The 23,787-nt window shown below is 45.6% G+C and overlaps 1 protein-coding gene across 1 annotated transcript in view; it reads right to left on the bottom strand.

The window, feature by feature from the left end:
* Positions 1-23,787, bottom strand: part of LOC119165529 (dermonecrotic toxin SPH-like) — an 82,292-nt gene that overhangs the window by 36,475 nt on the left and 22,030 nt on the right. Inside the window, exons 5-6 of the mRNA XM_075872923.1 lie at positions 17,466-17,591; positions 10,154-10,394 (exon numbers count right to left, since the gene is read on the bottom strand). Coding sequence (XP_075729038.1) covers positions 10,154-10,394; positions 17,466-17,591 — 367 coding nt within the window. The remainder of the gene's footprint in view (positions 1-10,153; positions 10,395-17,465; positions 17,592-23,787) is intronic.

The following is a 23,787-nucleotide window of genomic DNA, read 5'->3' as shown; positions in this document are numbered from 1 at the left end:
CAAAATAAAGTGGCTGGTGAAATAACCACCGTGGTAGCTCAGTAGGTGGAGCATCGAACGTGTTATTCGAAGGTCGCAGGTGCGGTTCCTGCTCACGGCAAGTTATCTTTTCACCCACTTTTCTTTCGTCACATTTACATTACAATTTAGTCTTATAACCGTCCCTATACTTTCCTTGGCGTTATTGTCTGTTATATCTCATTATTATTTTGTTGAACACGGAAAAACCAGCCCTTATGTATACACTTATTTCCCTATTCATTAACGAGGGTCTCGTTCTGGCAGACTTGGTGCCTTTATTTTGTATACGAGGGACTATTCGTCAGCTGCCAACTCGTATTAAGTTCACGTTCTATGTGATGCCAAACAGGCTCATGAAGGGTGTACCACACTCGCCGCCATGGCTACACTAGTGGTGCTGACTGACACTCCAACGTTTAATTCACATATATATACCCAATAAAGTGGGTGGTGAGAAAACAGCCGTAGTAGCTCAGTTGGTAGAGCATCAATCGAGTTATTCAAATGTCGCAGGTTTGGTTCCTGCCCACGGCAAATTATCTTTTCACCCACTTTTATTTCTTCCCACTTACATTACAATTCTGTCCTATAACTTACCCTATACTTTTATTGGCGTTATAGTCTGTTGGATCTTATTATTATTGTCATGAGCAAAACAAGACCTACAGCTAGGAGTTCACCTGAATCAGAGCAACGAAAATGTCCTCTTCTTTTTCTCCACAAAACGAGTGTGAACCACAATAGCTCGTTCATAAATGGTGGCATGCGTCATTACCCCCTCTCTAAGAAGCATCGTCTCGATGCTGTACATGAAGGCAAAGAAAGGAAATGAGATGAAAATTCCTATGCGAGCAAAATGATTGCCGTAAGTCGGAATAACGTAGTCGGTTGTGGAATCAAGAGTCAAAGAGAAATAGGCAAAATAGGAAAGAATAGAAGGAAAAGACGGAACAAAAAGAAAGACATGAAGTTAATAATTAAGTAAATCACTTCACTGGTTATTCACAGCACGAAAAGTATTGTTTGAGCCGTGAAACGTGAATGACTTCAGTTTGCGGGGGCGACGGGAACGTCTCGAAGTGCCTTCTGGGAGGACCATGCAAGTAACATCGCTGAGACGTCGTACGACCTTGTAAGGGCCGAAGTAGCAGCGAAGAAGCTTTTCTGAAGGGCCACGCTGTCGTATAGGGGTGCACACCAAGACACCATCACCAGGCTTGAAAATAACTTCACGGTGACGAAGATTGTAGCGGCGCGCGTCTGCGGTTTGGTAATATTGAGTATGGTGACGAGCAAGTTGACGGTCCTCTTCTGCGCACTGCGCGAATTCGGCGGCATCTGTGTGGCATATTCCAAAGTTGTCGTGCAGGAGCATGGCGTCGAGCATCGTCGTGACCTCCCGACCATGGACTAAGCGAAAATGCGTGAAACCGGTACTTTCTTCAACAGCAGTGTTATACGCCAAATTTATGTAAGGAAGTATGGCGTCCCAGTTCTCGTGATCAATGTCCACATACATTGACAGCATGTCTGCAATTTCCTTATGGAGTCGTTCAGTGAGCCCGTTTGCTTGCGGGTGGTGAGCCGTTGATTCACTGTGTTCCGTGCCACTTAATCGCAAGACTTTTTGCAGCATCTTTGCGGTGAAAGCCGTCTCACGATCAATTATGACTGCAGCTGGCGCACCGTGGCGTAAGACGATGCTGATAACAAAAAATTGGGCGACGTCTACTGCGGTGGCTTTTTCAAGTGCCTTTGTTTCACAATAGCGTGTTAAGTAGTCAGTAGCGTCCAGAATCCACCGGTTTCCAGACAAGGACGTGGGGAATTACCCCCGCAAGTCCATGCCAATTTGTTGAAAGAGCGCCTTTGGTGGGCCTATTGGTTGCAGTAGTCCCGCTGATTGTAAACGTGGAGTTTTACGCCGCTCACAGTCGCGACATGTGCGTAGTGCTTCACAGCCTTTGCGAGACGTGGCCAGTAGTAGAAGCGTTGAATCCCTTGTAGCGTGCACGTATAGCCGAGGTGTCCCTACGATGGCTCGTCATAACACGCACGTAAAATGTCACCACGAAGCGTGGTTGGCACAACAAGCAGATACATAGCTTGTGTAGGATGAAAGTTCTTTTTATAAAGCACTCTATTACGGAAACGAAAGGAGGATATCAAGAGTGCAAAGCTTCGAGGAGGGTGGGAAGTGCGCCCTTCTAGGTAGTCAATGAGCGGGATGAGCTCCGAGTCATGACTCTGTTGCTCGGCCAAACTGGTTGCTGATACGGCAGAAAGAAAAGTGTCGTTGTCTTCAAGGTCAGTGTTGGTATTTTTGACCGGTCCACGTGAAAGACAGTCGGCGTCAGTGTGCTTCCGCCAAGATTTGTGGATGATGGCGACATCGAAATCTTGTAGCCGAAGGCTCCATAGGGCTAGACGACCTGAGGAATCTTTGAGATTCATGACCCAACAGAGGGAACGGTGGTCGCTAACTACCCTAAATGGGTGGTCATACAACTATGGGCAAAACTTTGTTATGGCCCAGACAACAGCGAGGCATTCTTTTTCGGTTGCAGAATAATTTTTCTCCACTGGGGATAACGTTCTCCTCGCATAGTCGATCACATGCTCTACGTCATTATTCCACTGAACTAATACCGCGCCTAGTCCAACGTTGCTGGCGTCAGTGTGTAATTTTCTGTCGGCGCTCTCGTCGAAATGACCGAGTACAGGTGGAGCCTGAGAAGGTGTTGAAGGGTGTCGAACACATGGCACTGATCGGGACCCCGAACAAACGAGACACCGTCTTTTGTAAGCTTTTGAAGGGTTCAGCAATCTTCGAAAAGTTTTTGACAAAGCGCCTGTTACACGCACAAAGCCCCAGAAATCGGCGTAGGTCGCGCTTATATTTGGACACAGGAAAGGCGGCAACGGCGCGGGTTTTCTCCGGATCTGGGCGGATGCAAAAATGGCTCACAACATGATGAAGGAACTTTAGTTCTTCGTATTCAAAATGACATTTCTCAGGTTTGAGAGAAAGCCCCGCAGTTCTCATTGCCTGAAGAACTGCCTGAAGGCGTTGGACGTGTTCAAACGTGTCTGCGAAGACCACGACGTAATCAAGGTAAACAAGACATGCTTGCCTTTTGAGCCCCATGAGAACCGTATCCATCATTCTTTGGAAAGTAGCTGGCGCTGAGCATAGACCAAAAGGCCACACTTTAAACTCGCAATGGCCGTCGGGAGTAATAAAAGCCGTCTTGTCACAGTCGTGCTCATCTACTGCGATGTGCCAATAGCCACTACGCAAATCCATGGAGAAAAATATTTAGCATTGCGTATATGGTCCAACGAGTCATCTATCCGGGGTAGAGGATAAACGTCCTTTTTGGTGACCTTGTTCAGTTTACGGTAATCAACGCAAAGGCACAACATACCACCCTTCTTTTTATTTGAACAACTTGCGAAGTCCAGGTACTGGTCGATAGCTGGATGACGTCGTCCTGAAGCATCTGCTGCACTTCGTCACGTATAGCGTCTTGCTCTTTTTGCGACATCCCATATTCATGTTGTCGGATGGGTCTTTCGGTGGGTTCCGTGATGATACGATGCTGAGCAAGTGGTGTCTGTTTAACCTTTGACGCAGTGGAAAAGCAAGTTTGAAATGAGCCGAGTATACGCAAAAGGTTTTCTCGTTGAGCCGAAGGTAGACTCTCGTTTACGTCGAGAGTGCTCGCGAAGGCCTCGTCAGGGTGGCAATTCGATGAAAATGAAGCTAACGTAAACGAACCTTCGGCATCGGCAAGTTCTTGGAAATATGCAATGGCAGTGTATCTTGTAAGGCAGCCATATTCATCGATGATATTCGTGACCAGCATGTGAACATGCCTGTTGCTAGGCTGAATGATTCCTCGAGCAACACAGATTTGTCGTGAAATAAAGAGAGACAAATTAGCATCTGCAATTACTGCGTCAAACACGTCCTGTTCCAATTCTACCTTGACAAAGAGGCTGTTTCGAGGTGGAAGAGTCAGAGAATCGTCGGTAACAAGGAGCGCTCTGTTCCGGAATTTCGTACTGTCAGTTGCAGCGCAAAAATGATCTTCGAACGACACAAGTGATTCACGGAGGTCAATGACGGCACCGTATTCACGACAGAAGTCCATTCCTAGAATGAATTGACGAGAGCAGACGCGCAATAGGAGGGAAGAGTCCGCAAATGTCGACGTACGTATTGGAATGCGTGCCGTGCACATACCAGTAGGCATCACCAGATGGCCACCTGCCGTGCACAACTGGGGTCCTTGCGACGATGTGGTAAACTTCCTCAGTTCAGATGGCAGTGTGGCGCTGTTGCCGACGAGGGCGTTGACAGCATGACTGTTGGCGAAGACAGGGATTTCGGTATAAACAATCTTTCTGCTGTCGGAGAACACTGCAAAACAGGAATAGTCCTCGTCGGGTCGTTGCGTCGAAGGAGGGTATTTTACAGTTCGCCGGACCACGACTTCACCCCAAAAGTCGCCGTTCCTAGTTTCCTCTGCGGGGACTTGGTAACCGGCTCCTGAAAGGAGCGGAAGACGATGAGGGCAAACTGGGTGACTTAGACTGGCGAGGTGATAGTGATCTCGACTGGTGGTGATGAATAGTCGAAGGAGTTCGCTGGCCCTTGAGATAGGCTTCAATTTCGCGGGGGCGCGCCCCGTAGCGTGGGCATCGAGCATCAGGTTGGAAGGCGCGGAGACATAGTTAGCATCAGGTTGGAAGCCGCGGAGACATTGTTGCCGGTATTGACAGTTCCGGTATACGTGACCCACTTCGCCGCAGTGATGGCAAAGCGGACAGTTAGCCGAGGTGCACCACGTGCTTGCCTTGCTACCACTTTGTCTTGAGGAAGGCGGCAAGTAGAAGGGTGTGCTCGGAAACCTTGAGATGATAGACGGGCTCGAGGTAGTGTCTAGGAATCGTTGCATAGCCTGGTACTTTGGCCGCCGCATAGCAGGATATGTAACCGGTGGAGCAGGGAATCACAATACCACTGCGTATGTTAGGACTGGGGCTTCGGAAATAGGTGGTGCGATTGCAGCCAGAGGTGTGACGGCCTGCCGAACTTCTCATCTGATTACATTCACGAGGACTCACACAGGTGGATGGCATCCCACTGCCTGAAGCTGTCGCAATTAGTTCCCAACGATACTTCGAATGAAGTCTGTGAGGGCCTGTCTCTCGCTGTCAGAGCCGATAGAGCATGCAGTGGCCGGGATCTGGCGTTCGTAATGTGACGACCGCTGCTGCAGAGTACGTTTCATTGTGGTTGCCTCACTGATGAATTCGGTGACTGTCGTCGGATTGCGCACGAGTCCAGCGAAAAGCTGTTCTTTTACTCCGCGCATCAAATGTGGCACCTTCTTTACCTCTGGCATGGCAGGGTCCACGCGCCTGAAGAGCCGAATCATGTCCTCGACAAACATGGCTACTCCTTCGTTCGGCCACTGGTTTCTGCAGGATATGGTGTGTTTGGCCCTCTCCTTTCTCTCGGTGTTGCGATAGGCGTCACAGGCCTCTCGGCTAAACTCCTGCCAGGTTGAAAAAGAGTCCTCGTGGTTCCCTTACCACGTCTTCGCAGAATCTTCCAAGTAGCAGCAAACTCGGCGCAGCTTGCGAACATCGTCCCATTCGTTTATACTGGCAACCCGATCAAAGTGGTCGAGCAAGTCATCAACATACTCGAACATGTCTCCATAGAACGGCTTTTGTGTCTGTGGCACATGAAAAACATGCGCGAGAAAAGAACCATGGGCATCGCTGGTTTGTACCGCCTGGCTTGTCATCGCAGTTACCATCTTTCTGGGTCTCGATGCGAAGGAACCAAATTGAGGGAGTTAGCCACAGGGCGGTGGCTGCTTCTTCCCTTGGGAGATGTAGCTGTCTCCAAGATGGCCGACACAGCCGAAGTACACTTCAAGAGTCTCAACCAGTGATGTCACGAGCAAAACAAGACATACAGCCAGGAGTTCACCTGAACCAGAGAAACGGAAATGTTCTCTTCTCCTCAAAAGCAGCGGCTCGTTCATCAATGGTGGCATGCGTCAATATTGTGCTAAACCCGGAAAAACGAGCCCTTAACTATACACCCATATATATATATATATAAATATATATATATATATTTATATATATATATATTGTCAACGTTTATCTGCCTTTGGTTCGCACTGTACCGCTCGTAGTGCTCAAGCCAGTCGTCCACGTCTTCATGGGCGCCGCCACTAAAGTGATAGGGAACCAGAGGTTGAAAGATGGTTACCTGTGAAGGCTGTGTTGGCGGGGGGCCTTGGGGCGCCGGTTGCGGACTGGCGTTGGCCATTTGGAGAGGTAATCGGCACTTGCGAGGTTCCGTGGAAGGCATGAGCTCTGGAGCGAGGCCTATCAGCCGCCGACTGAACCGTTGCACGGGAGTTGCAATGGGTGACAATGCGTCCGAGCTAGATGAACGGCTCCCAGTGGGAGTATGGAGCATTAGGTAGGGTTGCGTCCCAGCACCTCCATCAGTGTCGCGGTACAGCGCGAGCCAAAGGCAGATAAACGTTCACACAGCGACTCTCAGCAGCCGAACAGCCGAACAGCAAGATCGCCTTCTTTATCTTCAATCAGCCAGAGCTCCACTACCTGGCGCCCGCCAAATCCCCCTAACGTTGTTTTTGTCCACCAGTACACACGCGTCAATATATATATATATATATATATATATAGGGGAATAAATATATTTATGCTTGTTGACAACGCTCCCGTTGTGCCGTATCCCATACCTTCAGGTAGACTAACTGGTCCAGGTAATTATTACTCCTAATATTTATATATATATATATATATATATATATATATATATATATATATATATATACATTAGCCTGACTACGTTCACTGCAGGACTAAGGCCTCTCTCATGTTCAGCCAGTCAACTCGGTCCAGTGCTTGCTTTTGCCAATTTATACCCGCAAACTTCTTAATCTCATCTGCCCACATAACTTCCTGTCTCCCCCTAACCCACTTGCCTTCTCTAGCAATTTAGTTAGTTACCCTTAATGACCCGCGGTTATCCTGTCTACTTGCTGCACGCCCGGCCCACGTCCATTTCCTTTTATTGATTTCAACTGTGATATCCTTAACCCGGTTTGCTCTCTAATCCATTTTGATCTTTTCTTGTCTTTTAACGTTACACCTACAAATTTAATTTTCATTGCTCGCTGCCTTGTCCTCAACTTAAGCTGAACCCTCTTTGTAAATCTCCAGGTTTCTTCTGCGTAGCTAAGTGCCGGCAAGAGGCAGCTGTTTTGTACCTTCTACTTGAGGGATAGTGCCAATCTACCTGTCATGATTTAAGAATACTTGCCAAATATGCTCCACCCTATTCTTCTTCGTCAAGTTACTTCGATCGGTACTTCGGTGGTTCGGCTCCGCGGATACCTGTCCTAAGTAGACATTGTGTTTTACAACTTCAAATGCACTACTACCTATCTCGAAGCGATGTTCTCTTCTGAGGTTCTTGTACATTACTTTCGTTTTTTTGCAGAAAATTTTTAAGTCCTACCTTTCTGCTCTCCTTGTAAACTCCGTAATCATCAGTTTGAAGTCGTCCCCTGAGTTACTCAGCAATGCAATGTCACCGGCGAAGCGCAGGTTACTAAGGCACTCTCCATTAACTCTTATGCCTAACTGTTCCCATTCTAGGCCTGAGCAAACCTCCTGTAAGCATGCGGTAAATAGCAATGGGAGATTCTACCCAATGTTTTACACTCTTCTTGATTGGTATTCTGTTGCTTTCTTTATAACGCGCTATGGTAGCAGTTGATCCCCTGTACATTTCTTCCAGGATATTTATATGTGCTTTGTCGACGCCTTGATTCCGCAGTGTCTACACGACTGCTGATATTTCTACTGAATAAAACGCCTTCTCGTAAGCTATGAAGGCTATGTATAGTGGTTTGCTATATTCTGAGCATTTCTATATCACCTGATTGATAGTATGAATGTGGTCGATTGTTCAGTAGCCTGTTCGAAGTCCTGCTTGTTCATTTGGTTGATTGAATTTTAATGATGTCATAATTCTGTTAGCAATTACCTTTGTATATAGCTTGTATACTACGTAGAGCAAGCTGACCAGCCTGTGATTGTTCAAGTCCTTGTCATTTTCTTTCTCATGTATTAGAATGATGCTAGCATTCTTTCAATATTCTGGTTTATCTTCCCATCAGGAGACACCTCGTAAACGGGTTCGCTGGATTTTTCACACAATCTGTCTTTCAAATTTCAGGAGATCTGATGTTACCTGATTCTCACTAGCAACTTTGTCGCTTTGAATGCTCTGCAAGGCTTTTCTAACTTTTTCTATTAATACTGGTGGAGTGTGATCTGGGTTACTGCTGGTTCTTTTATTAAAGTCGTGGTTGTGCTGGCTACTGTAAAGATCTCTGTAGAACTTCTCGGCAAATTTTACTATCCTGTTCATATTAGTAGTTACTCTTCCTTCATTGTCCCTTAGTGCATACATCCGGTGTTTGCCTATCCCAAGGTTTCTTTGCACTGCTTTGACGCTTCCTTCGTTATTCAGAGCGTTACACAGCTACGCTGGTCAGAAAAGGCCAGGCCTGCGCCGAAGGCGCAGCACAGTCATAGCCAAAGCTAAAGCTAGAAGAGTAGCATTTCAGAGCTTTTTCTTAACACTCATTTGGTAAGTGCTGTAGTTGGTATCAAGCACACTCGCTTGACGCCCACTACGGCATCAATACTAAAATTTTCGCAATGGCATTTTTTTATTTATTCTCAGAAGCTAGTATCTGATAAACTAATGCAAGGAATTCCGTGCCAATTGTTTATGCAGTTGCTGACGACGTTAAGGAATTATGCCTGAATCGGGTATATGCCATAGTTGGTAGCTCAACAAAAAAGAGCTTCTGTAAAGGAGTAGACCATTGGGTGACCCACTCGTTACGCTATTCGCATTATGCGACGAATGCTTGTTCTTTCGGTTTTTAAAACCCTTAACTACTCGCAATACCGTGATTGCTTTCCCGATATCAAGTCTGCCTAAAACAAGCTTGCCAACAAGTCCCAAGCACCGGCGTGGCTCAGTAGTAGCATACTGGGATGGCACCCAGTGGACCCGAGTTCGAGCCTGACTGTGTCATCATTACTAGGTTTTTTTTTATTTCGCGCGATGTAGTTTACGGACGCGGGTTGCGGTGGCGGACAACACGGCGCTCCACAAGACCCGAGTTGCGATCTCATATCAGCTTACGCTTTAATAGCTGCTTCGCATCTAAAATATACAATACACGTCCTTGTACGGGATCTTGAGACACGCATTTCCGCAGTGGATGCCCTATATTTTCTCCCTCAATGCCTTTCACCTCGAGCGTTCCAGCCTCTACAATAACATATGCATGCAGTTGTGGCCTTACCCTCTTCAACCTAAATTCGGTATATGTGGATGCTTGCCATTTTTAGCACGCATCCTTGAAGGGACGAAAGACTTTATCGTAATTAAGAAAGCTAGTGTCAATTATATGTCATTCGTTAACGCGATCCCTATTCAAGTTGTTGATTGTGATCGAAAAGTTACAAGTTGTAAACAAAAAGTCAGAAACACTTTGACTTGTGAGGTGATTTATGCTAAGAAGTAAGTACTGCGATGGATTGCCAGGTGAGGTGAAGTCATTCAAAGGTAGAATTCTCGTCAACTCGTTTCTCCACGTCAAACAAAGGAATCAACCCACACAAACCTTTTGATTTAGACATCATATTTACAGTTATATCCAAGGTAACTATGTCTTTCATTCTGACTTTAACCAACGCATTTCCTGGATGGTCATTTCTCCATCTCAGTTAGTTAAGAGCTAGTGGACGTCGACTTGAACTTGAGTTTTTAAACAAGGCAAGCCTGGGACACTGAAAGTGCTGTATGTCGCTGTTCGCATTGCTGTTCGGGGCTAATTTGATTTTGAGTATTTCTTTCCAAGCCACTATTGATGATATACTCTGTAAATCACGCACAAAATGAGTGTGTGAGATTTTGCGCTCACACAAATCTTCTCCCGATTTCAATTCTGTTTTTTTTTTTGTCACCAAGGCACCTAATTACCTCAGAAATCGACGGATGGTGAAAGTGTGGTCAGCAGTCCAGACGTAGGCCTTGTCCACGTAACTCCGCACCGAGCTGTTCTGGGCTCGCCGCGCTGTGACCCAGGACATTCTAAGTGTAGGGTAGACGTCGATGTACCGGTTGGGTCTCCCATCGCCTTGCCAGCGGTGTCGTCGCACGCCTAGTTTGTTGAATGTCGTGGCGATGCTTGAGAGGAAATTGATGCCGCTCACGTCGAAACCTGCCAAGAGTCATTTTTACGGTGTTAGCATTCAGAATGTTAGGGTTCATAGTCTTAAAGCGACCGTATAACTATAACGAATGCCCTAGTGAAAAATCTCAAAAATTTTAGGCCTCTGCTGTTTTTAACGTCACATATATCTAGGCACACGGGCCTCCCCATTAGGATGCTGTCGCCTCAGCCCCCACGATCTTAAGGTCAGCAGTCCAGCAGCATAATCACTAAACTACCATGGTGGGCGACATTCTGTTTCTCATAAACCCCATGTTCTTCGAAGCTTCATCGAGCCTTGTCCCTATTCTTATGAATCCCCGATAAAGATAAATTCATAAACAGAGGTTATTTTTGGGACGTGTATCCTATGTATGATACACGGTAAATGCGCACTAATTAAAACATGACAGTTTGAACTAACAAAGGTTGAATCAGCGGGTGGGCGCTAGAATGAATGAACATCACGTTGCGTGCTGCGTGGGCATAATCCAAAGAATCCTACAGCTGATACCAGGCAATGTGTGCGATGTGTGTGGTTCTTGAGTGGAAGCGCATGTGAATGCGGTTGTTTTGAGGGTTTATCAAGTTTCACTAAACGCTTTCATTATGTGGATTTACCAACTAGCTGAAGGGCAAGTTATAAAAAGCTATATTTCTAATAGAAATGGCGCGTCTCTTTACGCACCTAACTTTGCTGCTATGACTGATCTACTTGTGTGCTACATCACCAAAACCACCTCTAGAGCAAATATCTACGCCTTTTGCACCCGGAGGGCCATAACACCAGAAGGATTAAGTGCCCAGCTTAGACCCATGAAACCTCCATAAGTAAACGTCCACAGAATGCTCAAAATTATCACCACAGATTTGTGATGTGAACTATCACTAGTTACGTTTGATACGCATGGGTGACTACCCGGATTATCTTGCTTTTCATAAAATCAGAAATGTCGAGCATCTTGTAGCACCGCTAATTCAAGCAAGTTGAAACGATGTGTTGCTGGGGCGTCGTTTGTGTGCATCGTTGCTCTCGAAAGTGCAGAGTTAGCACAATAGAGTGCGAAGAGTTACCGCAAGGGTTCAAAATATGTGGTTCTACTTAAGGTTTCCGCCCATGAGCTGACGAGACTGAAGAAGGTTCTATCAGTAAAGGCAAGTCAGGATCAATCAAGATGCTTTCTGTAAGGTATGAACTGAATCTTCAAATGCAAAATCCCAAGTTCCGTAAGATGGCCTTGGCAAACGACTGAACAGTGGTGTAGTTTTGTTGTTTCGCAGAAATTCCGGCGTCGGCGCCACCATCGTTGGTTGTGAGTGAAAAACCATCATCTTATGCGTGACCTAAAATTCCGAAATGATGCAAATAAGATAAATTATTTAAACATTTTTGAGTCAAAGTGGAGATCGAACCAACATCGTTTGGGTTGGAGTTGGGATTTTACCTTGGTCGTTTGCGTGGCAAGCGGTTGTTCTACAAAACGGCCACGTTGAGACTTGCGAATGCAGTGAAAAGAACTTTCTCTACTTTGAAATGCAGTGAAAGTAGCTTTCATGCTATACAAACAAACGCATCCTGTATTCATTCTTCACACTGCAACATAAACTATTGCAGTATTAAAGCGTGGTACAAGCACCCATTGCCAGTGGGTGTCATTACATGTGATTATCCTAATGACTTCGTGGTTGAAAGCCAGTCACCGCTACGAAAGACACACAGGCTTCTGCGCCTATTTTCTTTAAGCCACATAGTGGGCCTATAGCCATGTGGAGTAGGTTTCTTTCACTGAGTGCTTGAAGTAAGCGCAAGGAACAGGCTGTCATTATCGCGTTCAACTTTTCAAGGAAGCTTTAGGGTCCCAACATCTTAAAAGAAGTATTGAATGTTCGTGCAAGCTGACAACGAGGGAGGTATTGTTGTTTCACCTGAGCGTTTCTTCAATAAAAAGGTGCTTAGAGCTGTTCACATAGCCCTGCAGAGAAGTATACCTGCCTACGCAAGCTAAGTGTACAGAAAGTCGAAAAATAATTTGAATGTATTCTTCTTGACAACAAACCACAAAGTGAACATACCTTTCAGAAATTTTATCACAGTGTTGTGACGCTGAGAAAGGTAGAAGACTAGATATTCACATTAAACTGTTTATTCAGCCTACCTTGTGGCCACGTAAAAAGTAAAGCCAAGGCGCTGGCACTGATAGTGGTGAACAGAGCACCGGTCGTCGACCGAACTGCCAAGCGGTGAAGCGTGTCGCCACTTATACAGGTGCCGTCGAATATTTCAGCATTTTTACTAGCAGCCACGTAAGTTCCCAAATTATCTGTAATCTTCACAAGAGTGCGTAATCTTAACAAAATTATCTATTACAGTCCCGAAGCTTCTCAAAAACTGTAGGCAAGGTTTGCGCTAAATATTTATTTATTTATTTATTAGAATACCCTCAGGGCCCGTAGGGCATTACAGAGGGGGTGGGTACAACATTTTATAACACACAAGAAAAAAAAGACAAAAAAAAGAAACAAGTGTCAGGTGCGCAAATCACGAAGGCAACATAAATCAACTAAAAATGTATAAGTAAGAATTCAAGCACATACAAGACAAAGATAGATAATGTAAACTGCGTATAGTTACAAACATTGCTGAGAAATTGCAGTCTTGAATAACAAATGGTCTGTTATTGTTACAACGGAAGAAGGAAGGTGGTTCCAATCGGCGGCTGTTTTCGGTAAGAAGGCTGCTGAAAAGAATTTGGTGCGGCAAAACGGAATGGCAACCTTATGCTGGTGATCAATGCGCGATGAGTGGTATGACGGTTGTGAAATGAGGTCTCGCTTCATTGATGGATTGTGAAAAAATATCTTATGAAAAAAATGCAGTCGCACCAGTTTCCTCCGGACAGTTAAATTGGGCAGGTCAAGGTTAGATTTCATTTCTGATATGCTAGCAGTACGGGAATAATTAGAACAAGTGAACCGAGCTGAACCGAGCTATTACTTTACAGTGTAATGGGGCCATATCAAAATTGTACAAAGAAGTCTTGCATTGCCCACCTCCAAAAAATGCATCATCCCGGTGCCTCAAAAAATGATGAAAACACAATAGTAAATCAAAAGAATAAAAAATAGGTACAAGCAATAAACACAGCAACAATAAAAAAATGTTACAGTCCTCAGGTTCGTGCATGAAATGGCTTGAGGCGCAAGACATCCACAACTTTGGGTTGTGCACGCCCCCGTTGAAAGTTCATAATGCCGTCAAAAACAACCTCGTAGTCAAATGAGCCGACACGTATAACTACCCAGCACGGTACAGAGTACCATCCAAGAAAATCCTCACTGAGTCTACGCTGGCGTATTGGTGTCCACAACAAAACGAGGTTGCCGGGCTGGTATTGCATGAAGTTTCGTCGAAGATTGCAACGGCGGCTGTACGTCGTCTCCTGATTGTTTATGGGCAGGTGGGCCAGTCGACGAGCTTCTTCAGTGCACTCAAGATAGACGGTGACGTCAAAGTTTTCTTCGTCAGCGACGCTTGGCAGCAATGCGTCGAGCGTGGTTGCTGGGTTCCTTGCGTAGATCAACTTGTTTGGAGACATTTGCATCGTCACTACACTGCCGTGTCGTATACGAAGGTGACGTACGGAAGAATGGCGTCCCACATTTTGAGGTCTACGTCGACGAACATGGCCAGCATGTCAGCAATGGCCTTGTTTGGATGCTCGATGAGATCATTGGTCTTCGGGTAGTACGCTGTCGTCCGGCGGTGCCTTCTACGGCTGTATGCTCAGTATTAAATAGCTGAAGTGCAATACGATCACAGCACATTCACGGAGTGAACGTTGATGAGTGGGGCAAAGCGTCCGCCAGCCCGTCCATGCTTCCGTCCATCCGTTCATTCTTTGTTCTGTCCGTCCACGTGACCATGCGTACGTCCATCCATGCGTCCGTCCTTCTGTCGGTGCGTCCGTTCGTGAGTCCGTTCATCCATCTGTCCGTCCGTTCTTGTGCCCATATGTCCATATGTCCGCACGTCCGTCCATCTATCTGTTCGTCTTCTAGTCTGTCTGTCCGTCCGTTCGTACGTTAATCTAGTGACTACTCCAAGACCGCTATCTCGCATCTCGCGACCCCTTTGGCACATACCCGCTCTGCGCTTTCGTCCATCCATCCGTCCTTCTGTTAGTCTGCCTGTCCGTCCATTCATGTATCCGTCCGTGCGTCCAACTAGTGAACGCTCGAAGTACCGCCATCTCTCATCTCGCATCCCCTGTGGCACATACCCGCTCTAGAGCGGATATGTGACACTGGTTGCTACGTACGACAACATCGAAGGATGTACACACCCAAGCTTTAAGGAGGCTCGCCCCTAAAAGGTAACAACGGACTAAGGAAACAACTAGCACCAGCGCTAACTTAAAACTCCCGATTTCCACCTTCCTTCTTATGCGAAGATCGCATTAGTTAGGTCAGCAGAAAGTGCCATGCCTCAGTCGGTAATGAGGACCTATGGGGCACCATGACGATGGACGACATTCTTCTCTAATCCTGTTGCACTGTCTTTGGGGAACGCCCTTGTCTCGGCATAGTGGGTGAGGTAGTCAATAGGTATGACGATCCATTTGTTTCCGGAAGTCAACGTTGAGGACGGCCAAAGTAGGTCCATGCCAATTTGCTGAAACGGCCAGCTAGGTGGCTCGATGGGCTCGAGCAGCTGAGCTAGCTTTGTTGCGGTTTTTTTTCTGTTGTTAACCCTCTCGGCAGATTTTTACTTAGTAGGTAATATCGGCAGGGAAGCGGGGCCAGTAGTACTTTTTCTGTATTTTCACTAACGTTTGGGAAAATCCAAAATGTCCATCCGTCTGGTCAGTATGCAGAACATCCAGAAGTTCTGGACGTAACGATGAGGGTACTACGATGATGTAGTTGGCCCGATGTAGCGAGAAGACTTTCTTGACGAAAATTGCAATACAAACGACGCCAGTCACCATTTGAAAACCTTTGGAACAACGGCAGCTTTCACCTCGAGTTATTCTACAAGGCCCCTGATTTCAAGATTAGCTCGCTGTGGTTCGGCGAAGTCGTCTACTCTTAAGGTTGCCAAGACGTAGTCACTGCCCTAGTCATACTGTGGTGGGGGTTCATGGGGGCATGAGACAGGCAGTCGGCACCACAGTGCTTTCGTCTGGAGTTGTAAACGGTGGTAACGTTGACTTTTTTAGGTCTTAGACTCCATCGTACGAAAGGACCTGAAGGTTCTTTTAAGTTAGCTACACAGCAAAAGGCGTAGTGGTCACTCGCATATTTAGATTGATTGATTAATATGTGGGGTTTAACGTCCCAAAACTACTCGCATATTGAAAGAGCCTTTCGTAGAGGTAGGGGCGAAACTTTAATGTAGCCCAGATGATGGCAAAGCACTCGTTTTCTATTGTAGTATACTTGCTTTCTACCTTCGATAGAGACTGGCTAGCATACCTTATAACCTTTTCTTCTCTGTTGGTCTTTGCACAAAAGCCGCACCGAGACCTATGCTGCTTGCGCCGATGTAGATTTCTGTATCGGCGTATTCGTCAAAATGCTCAAGTATTGGAGGAAACTGAAGGCGTTGTTTCAGTTTCTGAAATGCTTCAACTTGCGCCATTCCTCACTTAAATTCCTCGTCGGCCTTCTTAAGCTGCTTCAGCGGCTCATGGTCTGTGAGAAATCCATGACCAATCGTGTGTGATAGGCGCAAAAGCCGAACAATCGGCGCGGGGCCCTCTTGTCGGTGGGTGGAAGGAACGCGGCGATGGCAGCTGTTTTCTGCGGCACTGGGCACACTCCAAACTTTGTAATCACGTGACCCAAGAACAGTAGCTCCTTTTTCAGAAAGTGGCATTTCTCTGGCTTTAGGGTGAGCCCATAGCTCCTGATCGCTTGAAGTAAGGAACTAAGGCGCTGGAGGTGTTCGTCGAAACTCGAACAAAACACAATGATGCCATCGAAATAAACGAGAGAAGTCTGCCACTTGAAGCCAGACAGGACTGTTTGCATGTCTTTTTGAAAAGTCGCAGGTGCTGAGAAAATACGAAAGGACATGGCCTTGAACTCGAAAAGGCCGTCTAGTGTTATGAAAGCAGTCTTTTTTCTCTCTCTCTCTCATCTACTTCGATTTGCCATATGCCAGTCTTAAGGTCTATCGAAAAAAAGTACCTGACATTGTGGAGTATATCTAGGGCGTCGTCTATTCGTTGCAGAGGGTACACGTTTTTCTTTGCGGTTTTATTTAAGTGGCAATAGTCTACGCAAAAGCGTGAAGTTCTATCCTTCTTGTTCACTAACATCACCGGTGACGCCCATGAACTCTTTGAAAACTGGATGATGTCGTCCACAGCCAAGGGACGCGGTTGCCGGAGAAAACACATGACAAGGTGTTGGTTAGGTATTCTGAGGTGGTTGTGTACATTTGTGTTCTAACCATTCGGCTATTCCTCTAAGGTATAACTTTTCGCCTTTCAAACAGCCTCTCATTTTGTGTACATGAAAATTCAGATATTTGTTTACCTACATTGTTCCACAAAGGTTGATTTCAGCAGTTAAATCTCCTCACGTCAAACATACCATAAAAGAAGTTGTTGTTGGGCTAGTTTGTAGAACATTTAAAAAAACAATTCGAGAACAACCACTGTGATGCCGCTGGGCTGCTGGGGAAACTCCAGCGCTCTGCGTGCTTGATGCCTGGGTGTGCGGGTGAATGTTTCACGTGCTTGGGCACAAATTAGTTTTTCGTCAACATGACATTTTTAGAGGCGCCGAATCGACATTCTGCGTAGGGCTTAACAATGTTTTGTGTGCGCGTAGAACACGACACAATGGTGTTACTGCATTCCGCTACCACTCAAGCACTGATGTCGGAACAGGAGCTCGAACTGACTACAAGCTTTCCGCAACTCGTCAGAACCACGCAGCCATGACATGAGAAGTATAAAACAGGTTTTCTGAAAGCCGTACGGTGCATATAAAAGGGATGCCTACGTGGTTGCATAAAAAAAGAAACTGTCACCCCATTCGAAGGAACAGTGCATTCACAAGTCTACTTACCAACATGTTCAAGAAGGTCGGCGTGGTTTTCAGCCGTAGACAGCGTACGCAGCGCACCCCTGAAAACTTCCGTTTCCTTTAAACTGTAGACAGACAGCAGAACGTTTACCATGCGATTGGGTGGAACTGAAACACAAGCGTGGAAAACATTGCAGCTGTTATAATTTCAATTTTTGGACGCCCCATGGCACATATTGGTCTGACTGATCAGCACCAGCTTTTGATTCTTAGCGTCAAGAAAGAAAGAAAGAACACACTGAAAACATCACCGTGCAAGCACTCCGTGCTAATGTTTAATGAGATAAAGCTTACACGTGCGGCCTCGCTGTTTAGCGGTAGGTTCAACCCGACAAGGCACTGAAGGCTTTCACAACTACTGGTTACATGTTCGTGCTCTTTAATGTGCTTAGACACACGTTTGGCTTGGGTTTTCGGCACTGTTTATTTCACATGCCGCAGATTCTGCCTCTTTTGAGGCCGGTCATGGAGATGTGTAATGAGCGGCGAAATGTGCTTCGCAGTGAGTTAATTACAAAGGTTGTTATCGAACCACAGGTGGTCACAGACGTCGCAGCCATAGCCATTGTGCCGCTGGAGAAACTCCCGCCGAAAGCGGGCGTCTGCCCCGGCGAACGCTCTCCCGCAATCGTCACGCTGTCCTTGCCACAACAGCGCGGTGTTGTTGCAAGCGTTTGGCATCGTGAGCTAACCCAGCGGCGTGGTTTGCAGGATACGCCCGTCACCAGCGCTTAAATTTCCATTCGTGATTTAGCGCGGCTTCGAAGGCTGCCAGATCATCGGCACGCAGTGGCTGCCATCACTCGACCTCGGAGGCCTGTTTTCGTGCCCGGACAGCACCATCGCCCGACGAATGCAAGCGCTTCCACGTTTAAACTGTCCGCGCTCCTATAGAGTTGTCCGTGGCACACCCTTGTGGATGGTTTCGGGAGAAACTCCAGCGTTCTCAGGACGGCGGGATTGACGTCTTACATCACTCACAGCGCAGCTGATGGCGCGCGTGTTTGGGCACGACGTTGTGAACGGCGTAACATATAACACAACCAATGGAAACTGCTCGTGACAGATGGTTGTGTTCCTCCTAGCCACATACAGCTTTCGCTGCAAAAATGCAGTATTCAAACACAGATTAGTGTTATAAGACGACTAGTTGACCAGTAGAGAAACCACAAAAGAAGGAAACCCTGCTTGGCGTTTGCTCCTTTGCACTATTCACGTCATTCAGTTCACCACTTAAGTCCTAACTTACCCTTCACAAGCCAAGCTCCGTATCAAACGAATTTCGCTTTTCAATCCCCGAGAAACAATCAAACACTATGAGCAGTAAGGCTTAGAGTTTCAACGCTGACAGGGCCATGCTACGTGTACCCGTCTCTAGCGTACCTCAATGACATTGCAAAAGCGTGACTTCAGCACATTGTTGCGGCCTTGAACTTGTAGCGATCTCACTCAGATGGCTCGAAAAAAAAAAAGCGTACGCGACCGCAAGTGCAGAAAATGGAGACAGCTCTTGCATGGCGGCGGCTCGTGAAGCTACGGCTTGAATTTCGTGCTTGTGCGGTTATTGTACCACCGTCTCTTTGTTTCGCTGTTGTGGCCTACAAATTTATTCACTGCGCCTCAAGGCAATTGCGTGCATGATGAAAAGGATTCGACGATGGCACCGTCACAATTTCCCACCAAATTCAGCCTCTGTCATCCAAGTACGTGGTGCGGAGTGCATTACATATACCATTAGTTTTTCCACACCGAGGTTGTTGAACTGCACAACGTCTGTGCAAGCACAAAGGGAAATATTTGTGTTCCCTTATACACTGTTTCACGACCACATGGCCAGATGAGTGGATTGTTTCTTCCATTGGTAGAAATAATGAAGAAAATCAATTCACCCCTGTAGCACGAACATTTAGACTACTTCAGGTCTGTCTTTATTATTGCACAAAGCTAATGTGATACGAAGACATTAATTATCATCTCGGTGATGTACTATGCAATCAAATCAATTTATTATATTCACTACAAGCTCGGATTATCAAATATCCGAGCCTTCGAATGAAAGAGAGACCTAGTTTCGCTGCAGTAACAATGTGGAACTTGTCGAGCAGCTTATTGATGCGGCTATAACGCATTTCCTTATTACGTTGCCTCTTGCGTTACTGTCCCCACCAATGTGACATATGACATTGGATTTAGTTAGCAGAAGATTCATTCTCAAAAAGGAAGAGGTGGTATTTATGAACTTCTGCTTACTAACTACATGTTACATCAGTGAGTAAAAGTCCTAGAAAGTAAAAGTGTTAGTGAAATGCACTTAAAAACTAAAAGGTTAGTAACCCTTATTTTCCTCACTGTTGCAAGCGTAATAGTAGTGGTTACTAACCCTTCTTGTTCTTAACAAATAAAAATCGATAGTGACGGTTACTATATTCCAACACCACCAAAAAGAAGAAAAAAATCGTAACAGTGATCCTTTACCCTCACGAATCACTCGCTCGTACACCGGTCAAAATTCCGAGCAATTACATAACTATATATATTTGGTAATCACGCTCAGAATTTGCTTAGCATTTCGTAGCTGAGGAGGACACACACAAGGATGACTTAACATGAACAGAAAGATGCGCACCATTACTGTTACTGAAACTATTTGACAAGCTTCTTGAAGCGCTTGTTAATACACCATCCCGTTTGTCCAATGTAAGACTTGCCACAGCTCAGACGAATTGCGTAAACTTAACCTTCCAAACAACGCCTAAAACGTATCATGTGCCTCTTTTGCCATCCTTGCTGCTTAGAACAGGATATTTGTCGGCATAAGTACGCCAGTTTATTCGGGCCGGAAAACGCAACAGCAATTACAAACCTAGCGACCACCTTTTTGAGCCTATTAGCGACCCCCTCAGAGAGCATGCCAGTAGTATCGGTGAGAGTGTTGACATGCCTCTTCCTGCGCATGCAAGGTCATGCTCGTGAGTGTCACGTTTTGAGCAAGCTACGATTATCGGCAAAATGGTAGTAGTAGTAATGACAATAATAACATTGTTCATTTTTTACGTTACATCTCAAAATGTTACATGTGAAGGTATGATACGTCTAAAGGCAGATTAACTGCCTGACAATGGTCCTACCACCCAAGCACTGTTCAACAGGCTTTGAAACATGTATAAATTATACAATTAAGCAGAAATGGGAAGCACTGATGCAAAAGAAAAACATGGCATAACGCTATCGTGAACAGTTCATGATGCACTTAAAATAATTTAAACAAATGGAATATTTTTTATACAAATGTCGTACACCACATTACGCTTGAGGCCCTGCTCATTATATGAAGGCACACGGGACAAGGAGTAACAATCAATTAGATTTACCCGCAAAAAGCGGAGATAGAACAGCAAACAATATACTATAGTCGTATCATATTCGAAGTAATGGGTCTGCTTGTGTCAGTGACACATCTATTGCACTCTGTCAATCTGAGTTGCCCTTATTTAATGAATTGCTCCCGTGACAACATGCTTGTCGTTACCACGGAGTGGTCGTAACTCTTCCATGCTACTGCGCATGTGTGGAAGTTTACCTGTTTTTCAGACTGCACCGGCAATTGACAAACAGTTGGTAGTATGCTGCCCACTATTCTCTTCCCCCCCCCCTCGCTTCCATGTTCCTAGCTATTTCCCAGTTACGAAATGTTCAATAAACTAAGGCACCAACTGGTCCAAAAACAACTTCTTCCCCTCTCATAATGTTCTGAAGGAAAATGTGTTTAGAAAATGTTGTTAACGATTTAGAGTACTAGTAGTCTACTATGAAAGAACAAAAAGCCGTCCCGTGAGCCTCACATTTCATGAGGCCGTGTCCTCAAATTTTACTGCACCGATTTAATGCAGCACAAACTTAAAGATAGGGCCAAAGTAGGAATAACGTTGAAATTTACATAACCACCAATCACACAGCACACCAAGAAAACGACGTGTCGACGCGACACGCACAGTTTATGAGTCGTTTTAAGAGTATACATATAGCCATATGTCTGGGTAACGAAGCTGAGGCCGGTGAGGAGTCCGAAATGTCAATGACCAGTTTCTTGTATTGATATATTCTATAAATTTATGAGATGCGCATGTTCAAGTAGAGTTTGACTTACAATAAAGGTACAATACGTCACGCCGATTTCTTTTTATAAGACCGCAACATTGCCTAATGTAGAATCTCAATACGAGGTAGCTTAATGGCATCGTCGCAAAGAACTCGACTGGATTCTCATGGTGGTATATAAGTAGCAAAGAGTTTGTAATCGTAAGTACTGAATTTCATTTAAGACATTCCTTTAACAGGTGCATGGCAAAAAGTTAGTAACGGTATGAAAGAGGTAGTAGCCGTTTCAACTTACAAAGTGTCGGCTAACGTAGAAAGTAAAAAGGCAGCAAAAAGTTAGTAATGCTCCAAGAAAGCTAGAAGCAGCTGTTGTTAACTATTTGCTCATAATTAAAATTATTTTTACTAACTTTTTTAAGAGTATTCTGAACATTTTCTCACTCAGAATTGTTTGAAGAATCTTTTTTTACGATCATTCAATTGCTCCTCCATACATTTCCGCTGGGGTGGATTAGCAGATTCCCCGTCACACTGTCAGTCTTACACGCTAGCCGGTAACGACTTCTGATGGGAAAAATTTCTTCACATTTTTTCAGCTGCACTGTGTTTGTAGGAGCCTGTCAGTAACAAAACGACACATTTTTTTGCTGCAGCGCTGAAAATAATTATTTATCAGCTTGTCATTACCAACCAGCGTTAATTTTTGTTTCACCTACTGGTGATTGCAACTTTCAAACACGTAAGCACACAGAATTGTGACGCACTTCCACACGGTCCAAATTGAGAAGTTTCTTCTAAAAGTTAATGGCACAGCAAACTAGCCTAACGCAAACACAAGACTTTCAAAGCGTGTGCCACGGCCATGGACTCGCGAGCAGCTGTCGAGTTATACCCTCCTGCAGCTAAGGCGGCAAAATAAAAATGACGGCTATGACGTCGTCATGACTTGTCGCAGCGTGGTCACGTGAGAGAAGTAGGGGGTCACGAAGGGTCACCTTTGAGGGTTTCAATATCGCGAGGGAGTCGATCGCTCACGCATACTTCCAAATTGATTTATAATACCTTCCTAGCTATGTTCGCTGTTAATATTTTGCATATTAAAAGCGCGTTTTCATGGGAATCGATATCGCGTGCTAACTGAGCAGCGAAATTTCATGTCGGAACCCCTTCAAGCTGTCACGTGGGTTCATTTCGTCCAAAAGCAAGAATGAAGGTCATCCAAGAGGCACGATTTTTTTTTCGTAGGGATATAAATTATATGGACACCTCCTCCGGCATGTTTTAGGCCATCAAATTTTGTGTAAAGCCCAAATGAATAACATTGCTCCGCACGTCCTGTGTTCTGCGTACGAGTACGAGTGCAGTCGACGAGCGCTGCGGGAACTGTGCTCAATTGAGCCGGCCGTCTTTTTTACAAAAAAGGCCGTCCAGCATGCGCCTCTTCTCCTAACGTGGGAGGCACGCCGTCGACGGCTGCTCAAGCTGAGGCCACAGAATAATTATGAAGTGTGGCCTGCCAATTGGGGACATTTTCAAAGGGGAAATCCATGACATGTGCAGTTTTCAGACGCTACAGGGGGGGAGCTGCACATCAGTAAATCACGGCTAATTCTCGTGGCGCTGGCTCGAACCAGTGCCAGTAACAACGAAAAGAAGTAGCCGAACGCTTTCTTACGAGGTAGAAAAATGTTTATTGTGATGTATTTATGTGGGCGTGCTTAATGTTACCGGAGTAGTCTTGTGTGTCAGGGTGTAGATCAGTAACTGCGACGGAGTCGGACATTCACATAGTTGGTTTCAAGCAGGACGACTCCAAGGTAGACGGCAAGGTGCTGCAACTGAGAGCCACGCCACCTATGTGCATTTCACCCAGCGTTCAAGCAACCCGTGTCCGCACTGAAAGGTACATATATTGTTCTTCTCTCCTGCTCTAAACATTTTGAACTACAAATAGCAAGAAAGATTAACAAGACGAATACGAAAGCAAGAAAAGAAATTGTCAATCATTTGCAAGCAGAAGTTGCTGAGTGAGAAAGCATGTTCAGTGGAACTACGTCAAACGCCCAAGATACTGATGACTGGAAGATTGCCTACACAGTCCTGCCATGCAAAGCCGCCATAAGAACTCGAGCGTTAAATCCCAATAAAACTTCCATTCGGTGTGCAGCGCTGTTTGTCTTCCCGTAAATTTCTTGTGTTCGTTTGT

This window comes from Rhipicephalus microplus, chromosome 9 (assembly GCF_043290135.1).
Source record: "Rhipicephalus microplus isolate Deutch F79 chromosome 9, USDA_Rmic, whole genome shotgun sequence".
In the NCBI taxonomy this organism is placed as follows: Eukaryota; Metazoa; Arthropoda; class Arachnida; order Ixodida; family Ixodidae; genus Rhipicephalus; species Rhipicephalus microplus.
Note: the sequence above shows the minus strand (reverse complement) of the source record. Positions and strands in the feature narration are given on the sequence as shown.